Consider the following 12,126-nt stretch of genomic DNA (forward strand, 5'->3'; position numbering starts at 1 on the left):
CCCCTACTCTTTAAGGTAAGAGAACACTCACCCACCTGTACGCCCCCTACTCTTTAAGGTAAGAGAACACTCACCCACCTGTACGCCCCCTACTCTTTAAGGTAAGAGAACACTCACCCACCTGTACGCCCCCTACTCTTTAAGGTAAGAGAACACTCACCCACCTGTACACCCCCTACTCTTTAAGATAAGAGAACACTTGACGACCTTTATGCCCCCTACTCTTTCAAGTGTCAATCTGTAATTGTTTCATATGAACTTTCTGGACCACCAGTCAAAACCACCAAAACCAGGAAATTAAAGATAGCCACTTTAATTGAGCAGATCTGCCCCCCGTAGTGGACGGGCGCTTTGTGTACCCCGCCCTAACGCTTCTGCTCTGTGCTCAGGTTCCAAGTGGAGGGTGAAGGCCGATTTGGGACAGTATCAGTGCCAGGGCGGGACCCTGCCGTCCGATGAGGGGGGTGTCCTGGACTGTCTCCAGATCGGAGGGTCTCAGAGGAGGACAGACGGGGAACTGGAGGAGGGGAGGGTGGGCGGGGCTGGCCCCCTGGGGGTGGAGTCTGAGCCCAGGGAGAACCTGCGGGGGGGTGGGGCAGGGCTGGCCGACGTCCCCTGTGCCCTGGAGGGCGTGGCCCTTGAGGAGCAGGGCGCCAAACCCCCCAAAACCTCCAAGCTGCCCTCCCCCCGCGTGCGCCGGCCGCCCAATGGCATCAGCAGCTTGCCTTCCACCAGGCCCGACAGGAAGCAGAAGGGCGGAGCCAAAACCACCAGCCCCAACAGAGAAACACTGGACAGGAGCTCCACAGCCGCTCAGAGCTTTCACTCTGACCAGATCACCAAGTGAGCATCTCTGCTCCTGTATGTGTGTGTATAGTTTGAGCGTGTATAGTGTGTGCGTGTAGTGTGTGTGTCTGTGTGTGTGTCTGTTTGTGTGTGTGCGTGTATAGCGTGTTTATGTGTATGTCTGTGTGTGTGTGTGTGTTTGTATAGCGTGTTTATGTGTATGTCTGTGTGTGTGTGTCTGTGTGTGTGTATAGTGTGTGTGTGTATATAGTGTGTTTATGTGTGTGTCTGTGTGTGTGTGCAGCATGTTTATGTGTATGTCTGTGTGTGTGTGTGTATAGTGTGTGTGTATGTCTGTGTGTGTGTGTGTGTGTGTGTGTGTCTGTGTGTATGTACGCTCACTCTGTGTGTCTGGCTGCAGGTTACAGCAGGATCTGCGCAGGCTGAAGGCAGAACTGCAGGCCAGCAGGCAGACGGAGCAGGAGCTGCGCAGCCACGTCTGCAACCTCACCAACAGCGAGCGGAGCCTTCGACCGGAACTGTCCCTGCTGCGCCAGGCCAACCAGCTGCTGCAGAGCAAGTACGTTTCCCCTCTGCCTGCTCTGTCTCCCTCTACAGGCCAGGCATGTGTATTACCACCGCTGCTCTTCTGGAAGTTTAGGTGCTGGAGTCCGAAGAGCTGCAGGGTCTGCTGGGGTCCCCAGCCCAGGTTCCTCTGCTGGGTTTTATTGTTTTTCAGCACTTAATTAAATTAATTTAAATTGAATTTAAGCAGCTGATCAGACACTTGCTGGTGGGTTGTTGGTTGTATAGTTGTACAGACGGGATTGCTGGTGGGTTGTTGGTTGTATAGTTGTACAGACGGGGTTGCTGGTGGGTTGTTGGTTGTATAGTTGTACAGACGGGGTTGCTGGTGGGTTGTTGGTTGTATAGTTGTACAGACGGGGTTGCTGGTGGGTTGTTGGCCGTAAGAACGTTTGTGAATCTCCCTCAGGATTCTGTGTCTGGTGAAGAGCAAACAGAAGGACAAACAGGCGAGTGCTGTGCTGGAGAAGAAGGTGAGGGTGGAGGTGGAGGCGCGCTCAGCTGCTGAAAAACAGCTCACGGAAATCCAGTCCCGCAAGCTGGACGAGCCGTCTGCCCTGCCACATACCACCATGCTGCCCGCACACAGGTACGGCCTCACCCTGCCGCCCGCACACAGGTACGGCCTCACCCTGCCCCCGCACACAGGTACGGCCTCACCCTGCCCCCGCACACAGGTACGGCCTCACCCTGCCCCCGCACACAGGTACGGCCTCACCCTGCCGCCCGCACACAGGTACGGCCTCACCCTGCCGCCCGCACACAGGTACGACCTCACCCTGCCGCCCGCACACAGGTACGTCCTCACCCTGCCGCCCGCACACAGGTACGGCCTCACCCTGCCCCCGCACACAGGTACAGCCTCACCCTGCCCCCGCACACAGGTACGGCCTCACCCTGCCGCCCGCACACAGGTACGACCTCACCCTGCCGCCCGCACACAGGTACGTCCTCACCCTGCCGCCCGCACACAGGTACGGCCTCACCCTGCCCCCGCACACAGGTACAGCCTCACCCTGCCCCCGCACACAGGTACGGCCTCACCCTGCCGCCCGCACACAGGTACGGCCTCACCCTGCCGCCCGCACACAGGTACGGCCTCACCCTGCCGCCTGCACACAGGTACGGCCTCACCCTGCCGCCCGCACGGCCTCAGCAGCCGCACACAGGTACGGCCTCACCCTGCCGCCCGCACACAGGTACGGCCTCACCCTGCCGCCCGCACACTCTTCAGCTCACAGTATGCACTCTTCAGCTCACAGTATGCACTCTCCAGCTCACAGTATGCACTCTTCAGCTCACAGTATGCACTCTTCAGCTCACAGTATGCACTCTTCGGCACACAGTATGCACTCTTCAGCTCTCAGTATGCACTTGTCAGCTCTCAGTATGCACTTGTCAGCTCTCAGTATGAACTCTTAAGCTCTCAGTATGCACTCTTCTGCTCTCAGTATGCACTCTTCGGCACACAGGACTCACAAGACTGTTTTAATGTGTACCAATGTTTATTTTTTTTAAGTCTTTTTAAAAATTGATATCACATTTGTCATGCTTGATTTTTTTCTCATGTTTTTAAAAAAATAGTGGTTTGTATTTGTGTCCTAACGTAGCCAGATACTTGGGTTTATAATGCTGTATGTTTCTTTCTGTGTGGCCTGCATGAAAACTCTTCTGGCTGAATTCGATGCTTTCTCTGTGAGCTGAAAGGCTTGTGTTCTCTCCAATAGGCAGGATCATTCAGAGATGCAGGCATTAAAGAGAAAAGCTAAAGAACTAGAGACAGAATTCTCACATCTGCAGCAGGAGTATCAGAGGAAAGAGGGTCAAACTGTAGCACTAGAAAAGGAAGTGGAGGTAAAAAAGTAACAATAATTTATATTTTAAGTATGCATTTGGCACAGAAAGTCTGTGAGTTCAAAGTTCTGTGTCTTGTTTCTGTTAAAGTGGTATTTGGTTGTCTCCATTTTGACAGTTTTGTGATTTTTGTCATTTGTGTGAGCTGTTTCTGGAGGTGAAATGCAGATTTTTGAATGTGACGTGTGACAGTGTTCTCCCACATTTCTGGTGCTTGTGGGCTTTACCTTCTTTCATGTCAAATTGATGTTTTTTATAATATCATTGTGATATCCTGTTTAGCTCCTTTATTTATACAGTGCATAACTGTTGTTGTGCATGGAATTCATATTTTCAAAGCATGTATGGCATAAGAAGATACAATATTGTTCTCCAGGTGAATTTTGTTGATTTATACAGTTAAAAGACATGCTATCATTAAATGCGTATGAATGTTTGTCATGAATTGGGTATTAAACTATGCAGAGTGTGAATCCCTACATATGCTTGGCTTTGTTGCCCTCTAGTGTACACATGGGAAATGCATTGAAAAACATTTTTGAGCTGATGTAGACCTATGGAAAATACTGTAAATACAAGAGCTAACAGTCCATAAGCTCAGGAATCCCTTTGACTTACTGTGTAAACACGGAAAGAAGCATTACTCCACCCTGTGTTCTTGTCCGTTTTGTGTTCGGGGCATATTTTTGTTTTGGAAAGCCTAGCTGTTTATGCCAGAGGCTTAGAAGGGGTGCTCATTTTGTGTTTATTTTGGCGTGCTCATAATCAGCAAACAGTTGAGACCTAAGAACCCAAGTGAGGTGAGTTACCTGTGTAAACTAATTAAAGTGCTGAGAAACAGTGAAAGCCCTCCAGGACTCAGTGTTGTATGAACAGGAGGTGGCGTGTTGTTTGAACAGGACACTGTGTGTTGCGGGAGCGGTGTAACGTATGTGTCCCCCTCCAGGTGCTGTGTAAACAGAAGGGGACGGGGCAGGAGGCGGAGCTGCTTCTCTCCGCCCTCTCTGCATTGCAGGATAAGACTCAGCATCTGGAGTATAATCTAAGCGCCGAGACACGCATCAAACTGGACCTGTTCTCCGCGCTCGGCCACACCCGCCGCCAGCTGGAGATAGCGCAAGGTTTCTCCCACCGTTTATATTTACCCACCTTTTATATTCACCCGCTATTTATAATTACTCGCCTTTTATATTCACCCGCTATTTATATTTACCCTGCACATTTATATTCACCCACTGTTTATATTTACCCAACTTTCATATTCACCCGCTATTTATATTTACCCAACTTTTGTATTCACCCGCTATTTATATTTATCCGCCTTTTATATTCACCCACTGTTTATATTTACCCTGCACATTTATATTCACCCGCTGTTTATATTTACCCTGCACCTTTATATTCACCCGCTGTTTATATGTACCCTGCACATTTATATTCACCCGCTGTTTATATTTACCCTGCACATTTATATTCACCTGCTGTTTTTATTCACCCGCAATTCATCCGTACAGGATTAGTGTTGCAGGAGAACGTCAGTAATATTTTTATCATTGCACATCGGCTGGCGATTTGCATGGGAAAAGCTTTTCCTTTTATTACTCCCCAAAATTACTGAGGTGGCGTGTCTCTTTGGCTGTTCCCAGGTGTAGGCCTGGTCCTCTAGATTCCTACTGGGGAAAATAGAAACAAAAAACACAATACAACACGTGTGTTATGTTATAAAGAAGAAAAAAGATTTTTATATGTTTATTTGAGAAATATATGAAAAACTGAAAATGTTTGTGTATATATATATATATATATATATATATATATATATGTATACATAAATATATAAATATATATGAAATATACAAGTAGAAAAAGCTTTCAGAAATAGGAAGTATTATAAAAATGTATGCAAAATAGTTGTAATTCACAATAAATATGAACACGTTGGTCCAGATGGTAATAGAATGATCAGAGGACCTTGGGCAAGCCGAAGATTCTAATCCACGGGCCCGGTAAAAATCACTGACATGCTCGCAAAGAGTCAGGAAGTCCGGTAAAAATCACTGACATGCTCGTAAAGAGTCAGGAAGTCCGGTAAAAATCACTGACATGCTCGTAAAGAGTCAGGAAGTCCGGTAAAAATCACTGACACGCTCGTAAAGAGTCAGGAAGTCCGGTAAAAATCACTGACACGCTCGTAAAGAGTCAGGAAGTCCGGTAAAAATCACTGACATGCTCGTAAAGAGTCAGGAAGTCCAGTAAAAATCACTGACATGCTCGTAAAGAGTCAGGAAGTCTGGTAAAAATTACTGACACGCTCGTAAAGAGTCAGGAAGTCCGGTAAAAATCACTGACACGCTCGCAAACAGTCAGGAAGTCCGGTAAAAATCACTGACACGCTCGCAAAGAGTCAGGAAGTCCGGTAAAAATCACTGACACGCTCGCAAAGAGTCAGGAAGTCCGGTAAAAATCACTGACATGCTCGTAAAAAATCATGAAGTGTAATGTGTGAAGCTGCATGATTCCCAGTCTTTGCAGAATCTTAAGATGTGAGCACCTCTAGTACTAAAACCCATGATTTAGGACTGTTTGTTAAATGTGAGAGCGTGTCTTTAATTGTCTAGAAGGGGTTTAGTGTATGGGAGGCATTAGTTTCAGTGAAGGGAAGTCTTAATGCTGCAGCATACAATGACTTTCTACAGATTTGTGTGCTTCCAACTTTGTGGCAACAGTTAGGGGAAGGCCCTTTCCTGGTTCAGCATGACAATGGCCCCATTCACAAAGCGAGGTCCATAAAGAAATGGTTTGCTGAGTTTGGTGTGGAAGACCTTGACTGATCTGAATGCAGCCCTGACCTCTACCCCAGCAAACGCCTTTGAGATGAATTGGAACACCGACTGTGAGCCAGACCTTATGCCCAACATCAGTGCCAGACCTCACTAATTCAGGCTGTTTTAGCACCAAAGGGGGAACTCCATATTAAAATCCATTATAATCCCTGTAAATATTCATATTCACTCTGCACGTTTATATACACCCATATACGTATGTACGTACTTTTATTTCTATATATTCTACCATGTTGCTTCTACACCATATCTTCATATTCCTCCCTTCTCCTTTGTTTTTATGTTTTTCTGCCGGTATGTTTTATAGTATGTAGTAATGGTACTCGTGTTTGCGTGTATGTTTAATAGTATGTGTAGATGATAAATATTTAATGTCAGGGTGTATGTGTGTGTGCACTGCTAACGTGTCCCTGACTGTCTTCGACAGCTTTGTGTACACGACTTTATTCATGTACCCGCTGTCACTCATCACTCTCCTCCCCTCCTCCCTCTCTCCCTCCCCTCCTCCCTCCCTTCCTCTCTCTCTCTCACAGGAACAGTAATGAAACAGGACCAGGAGATTGGAGAGATGAAGCAGAAGATAGCGGAGGTGATGGCTGTCATGCCAGGAGTCACGTATGCCGCCCCGCCCCCCATCGTGCCGCAGTATCTCACAAAGTTCCCCAACGTCGCCCCCTGCAGGCTGGAGCCTGGCGCGCTCATGTACCAGTGTCTGAAAAAGTAGCCCCGCGGACGAGAGCCAACAGCAGCCTTTTTAAATCATCGAACAGACAGACACGAACAGCGGGAAAACGAGGACAGACAGACAGACGGACACGTCTGAGAGACGGACGGCGGGAGGCTCTCTCCGGCACGCTGGCTCTCCATTGGCTGGGAGCGGAGTCAGTGGTGCGGTGCGGTGCGGACGCGGTTTTCGTCGGCGCGCTACAGGCTAACGGCTCTGCGCAGACACAGACAGACTCAGAGCCGGTCAGCTCCTCCACATCCTGAGCGAGTATGCAGGCCAGATTCAGCACTGGGGGGCCAGATTCAGCACTGGGGGGACAGATTCAGCACTGGGGGGACAGATTCAGCACTGGGGGGACAGATTCAGCACTGGGGGGTACACCTTTCCGCTAAGCCCCCCCCCCCCCCAGAAAAAGACTCAACTTTATTCATATGTTCTTTTGACTATAATTATGGAATAAGACACAATATGTCAGGAATGTGCCATATATTTAAATATTTTCATTATTGCCATTTTCTTACATATACTCACAGGCCTAATTCTGTCTGACAATAATTGGCTTGTTTTAATATGATTAACCGCATTTTAGACCATTAGTGCATACAAGTGTCCGATATTTAAAACATCAGTGATCACGGAGGGCTGTTGTTTGATGTGCATTCATATTGCATAAAATCCACAGTGTTGCTTGAACATGTTGTCATTGGCAACTTAAACCTGTGCCTGAAATTTAGAATGTGTAATATACAATACATTTGATAAAAATGGCAATATGTTTTATTTATGACATGTTTTGAAATATTAATATTTAATGTAAACCTCTGATATGTTTCACATCCTGGTCTGAGGCCCAGCCCTGAGGCCAGGATGCAGAGAGAGGTGTTTATATGAATCAAGCTGTGAAGTTCAGATTAGTTCAAAGGCTGTGGCTGCACACCTATCTATCTCATAGTCTAACAGTGGTTTTAAATTTATCCATGTTGATGAAAATCATATTTAAAAGAACAAGATTCATTTTTAGTGATATATAATAAGATTTTTGGTAGTTCATCTATGTATTGATCATACAATTATGCAATAATGACTAATCAGATTTTGAAAAAATGCTTTGCTTCAAGATGCAATGAACCCATGACAAAACTCTGTTTTGCTGATTCTAACGGGTTTCAGATGTAACACAGAGGATCTGTGCAGCGCAGCCGAATTTGAACTTTAAAATGTTTACGAGTGTTATGAAGAAGAAAAAGACCGTAGACACAGAAAACCTCTCCAGATTTGCCTCCATCCATTTAAAAACACATTTGTTTAGTCTTTGTGTAAGATCCATGTTTTGAAGCAGTGAGGTGATATGTATTCTGCAAACATACAGACTCTGCCGCTGTTCTTCGCCAGCTTTATTTTCGTTCTTTTACCTTCTGCCGAGTCTGATTACAGGTGAGGCAGGGAAAGAGCTTGTTCCTGTGGGCGTCGGCCGTTTGAAGTCACAGGTGACGTACCTGTCACTGTAGGCTATGTGTGCACGCTCGCCTGGCTGTGACTTCTGTGCTCGGGTTTGACAGATTTGGGTCAGTTGACTTTTAGGGTTGGGGGTATAGGGGGGGGGGTTATTAATTCTGAAAGCAGACTCCTTCCATCTCTTTCAAACTGTTCTTCCTCTCTCATTTCCCTGTATTCGCAGACAGCTAGTTTTCATATTTAGCAGACAGCTCTGTTTTTGTAGGAAGTGATGTTATAGACAGTGTTTCCTTCTATAAACAACCATGTCAAAGTCAGCCACAGCAGATTATGCACATTAGTTATGGAATACGATACTTCCCCCACATCCCTCCACACCCCCCCCCCCCCTCCCATTTTCATGTTTTAAGTGTTTATTTTAAATGGCAAACAGTATTCAAGGTGACTTAAGAACAGGTGAGGTGACAGCAGGCGCCATGCGACTGTGCTGGTTGCTGGAGCGTGTAGCGTCCAGTGGTACTGGTGAGGCTGTGGGCTGAGTGAGGAAGTGTGGAACACACTGAGGCGACGGGTTTATGGGGGAGTGTGCAGATCACAACCCGCAGGCCTCAGTGAGTCCCAGCTGTGAAGCACAGATCCTGAGTGAGGATTGCTGTGCGGCCATTTTGTTTCAGCCTGTGAGACGTTTCAACACCTCGACAGTTATTTGAATTGATAGCACGGTGGAATGGTGTACAGGTACGTGTTTGTGTTGTGTTGTACCGATCAGAGACAGCACAGTGGAATGGTTTTGAAGTATGTGTTTGTGTTGTGTTGCTCTGATGGGAGACAGAATGGTAGAATGGTTTAAAGGTAGTGTTTGTGTTGTGTTGTACCAATCAGAGACAGCACAGTGGAATGGTTTTGAAGTACGTGTTTGTGTTGTGTTGCTCTGATGGGAGACAGAACGGTAGAATGGTTTAAAGGTAGTGTTTGTGCTGTGTTGTACTGATCAGAGACAGAGGAAGGAAGAGGAAGAGACTGAGACACAGGCAGGAGGAGAGAGAGAGATTTTCACAGACAGCAGTGGCGCCAGTCTATGGGTGGGGCTCAGACAACAAACAGCTGATTGCAGTGGGGAAAATACCATTCTAATCTGAACACTGAATACAACAGTCTTCTTAAGAATTTGAATTTTGAATCGATTTAGCATTTTTATGTCACTTTTTTGTTGTTTTATGTTTCAAGTTTTCAAGTTTATTTATATTTATATAGCACCTTTCATGCAAAAAGCAGCTCAAAGTGCTGTACAATGGCTTCGTTGACCTTTGTATATTTAACCGCAGGTAGTCATTACTTTCACTAAAATTTTGGTCAGATTTTGCTGTGGGTATTTATTTCCCCCTGCAGAGTAAAATGTCAGTGTTAAATCAGCTCTTCCATACGGCCCCTGTGGGACTCTATGTGCTCTGTTAGGGCTGAATTAGGACTGGATGTTTTACACTGGAGCGTGTCTGCATGTTCCATGACTTTGTGCTGGGTTTGCTGGATATTTTAAACACAACAGATGTCTGAACTACTGTTATGTCTTGCATTGCCCAAAAAATGGATCATATTCACAGAGATCATATTCACTATATAATATTGTCAGTTTTTTTTTTTTTTTTTTTTAGCTTTGTCTGCGCTGTGACATCATTCAGTGTTACCAGACAGGCCGAAATATACAACCCAATGTACAGGTACCTATCAGCCCGTATGACAAATGCAGTCTTAGTCCAATCCAGCTATTCTGCGTCCGTGAAAGAGATGTACACATTATTCCTTAGTTCAACACTCACATTTTGAGTGTTATATTTACACAACCAAAAAAAGGAAAAAAACACTCTAAAAACTATAAGTGTGCCGTCATCCTGTCCTCTTTTTTCCATAATTATGTACGTAAAACTACGGGGTCTGTTGCTGTGTGTGGTGATAACAGCTTGTCTTGTTCTTAAAGGAAAATGGCTCATAAAAGCAGGAAGATAATTGTAATTGGAAGGTTATGAAGAGGAGATATGCAGATGGGGGGGGGGGTTATTTACCTGTCTGCAGGTATCAGAGGCAGCTGTGCTCCGAGACTCTGGGTCAGGCAGCTACAGCCTCCTCCTGCACTCAGGACCCACTCTGACGGACTCCTGTCTGTGCCACAGGTAACGTCCTTTTATGTGAGGTGCTCAATTTTTTTACTCTTTTCTTATAATGTTCTTTTTTAAAAAACAAAAATAAAAAAAAAGTATTGTGGAAAAATGTACCTGCAATTATTTGTAAAATAATATTTACAATTTTATTCAATTGTTGTAATTGTTTTGGTAGTTTTTTTATTTATCAGTGTTTAAAGTAAAGGCGTTTTGTATATTTAAAATAATATTTTTCATGCTTGATGTTCAATTCATATAAATGCTTTTCTTATTATTTTTATATGTCCACGTTTCTGCTGTATGAGGACCTGGATGTATCTTTTCACCTGTGATGTGATGTAACTCTGGTTGCACTTTCTGTGAAAGGTTCTGCATAAAAACTACCAAATGCCTTCATAAGCCCTACATAGGCATTCATAACCATGCATGAGTATTAAGTATAGTTATTGTACCACGTAAGAGATCAGCCTGGTGCCAAATTCTGTTTCACAAGTGAAATATGAATAAACATCAAACACATACCAATCAGCAAAGACAGCCATGGAGTTTACTCCATCTGTGACACAAGCATCCATGACATACAGGTCTGTTATATGTGATGGGCAACACACCCCAATGATGATCTGTGTTCTTATGAATGCTCATATGGAGGTTATGAAGGCTTATGAAGGCATTACACTTATACCAGGACTGGATCAAATATCCATTTTAAATACTTTGATGAGATGCTGGTAAAACATCCTTGTAGATCCCTGAGAATTTTATAAACAAAACATGTTACTAACCAAAACATACAGCTTTCTAAAAGAATAATTTTTGTTCTGAATATTGGTGGAAATAGTTAGATTTGGATTAATTTTACTGTTGTGTAAAGGCTTAAGGGTCATTCCAGAGGTTATTTGACACAGGCCTGGTTCTTACAGAGGACCTTCCATAGAAACAGTCACCCTCATGTGTAGTATAGCGTTCTGACATTACTGTAAGGGCTTCTGGCTTTTTGTCCACACCTTTTGGGAACAAATGCCAATAAAACATTTTCCAAACCACCGGCCACTTGAGTGAAGTGTGTAAGTGAGCCTGAAGTCTGCGTGTGCTGTTTCTGCAGGATGTGTGAATTTTGGATATTCTGCTTACCGGACAGTCCCGCCAGGGCCACAGTGGCTATCATACATTTTACAGAAAGCATATTTTAATTTAATTTATATTTTTCATTGGAAGATTTGACACGCACACAAAGGTAAGTTAATAGTTCAGTCCAATCCAAGGATTTAAACGCAGAAGGGAAGGAAAGGGTTAACCGACACTCCCAGTTCCTGATGGACAGATGGAGGTAAACCATACGAGAAAAGAAGCGGAAGAAGCGGTGGAATTTGTCTTTTTTTACGCTGAATGGTATTTGAGTGTAAAAGCAGAGGCTTCTGTTAGCAATCAATACTGGGACTTCACGGCCTGTGATTGGGGAAGGTTTGTTTGTGGAAACTGGGGTTGGATGAGAGGGCATCCTGGAGCTGGAGAGGAGGGGAGGAGGAGAGGAAAGGAAAGGAGGAGGAGAGGAGGGGAGGGGAGAGGGGAGAGGAGGGTAGGGGAGGAGAGGAGAGAAGAGAGGAGGAGGAGAGGTTTCGAGTGCATGGTGCAGTATAGAGCAGTGGTCTGTCCCCGTTCATCATCCCTCCATCCATCCTTCCCCCTCCCGGCCCTCAAGGTCATGGAGATGGCAGCG

The 12,126-nt window shown here is 45.4% G+C and overlaps 1 protein-coding gene across 3 annotated transcripts in view; it reads left to right on the forward strand.

Annotated features, from left to right (window-relative positions):
* si:dkey-12h9.6 (macoilin-1) overlaps nt 1–11,457 on the forward strand; it is a 22,030-nt gene extending 10,573 nt beyond the window's left edge. For all 3 annotated transcript variants that reach the window (XM_035423729.1, XM_035423730.1, XM_035423728.1), the window contains 6 exons: nt 390–843; nt 1,208–1,366; nt 1,781–1,960; nt 3,099–3,225; nt 4,172–4,346; nt 6,602–11,457. In XM_035423729.1, coding sequence (XP_035279620.1) covers nt 390–843; nt 1,208–1,366; nt 1,781–1,960; nt 3,099–3,225; nt 4,172–4,346; nt 6,602–6,792 — 1,286 coding nt within the window. In that variant the 3' untranslated portion in view covers nt 6,793–11,457. The remainder of the gene's footprint in view (nt 1–389; nt 844–1,207; nt 1,367–1,780; nt 1,961–3,098; nt 3,226–4,171; nt 4,347–6,601) is intronic.
* The last annotated feature ends 669 nt before the right edge of the window (nt 11,458–12,126 follow it).

This window comes from Anguilla anguilla, chromosome 6 (genome assembly GCF_013347855.1).
Source record: "Anguilla anguilla isolate fAngAng1 chromosome 6, fAngAng1.pri, whole genome shotgun sequence".
NCBI lineage: Eukaryota > Metazoa > Chordata > Actinopteri > Anguilliformes > Anguillidae > Anguilla > Anguilla anguilla.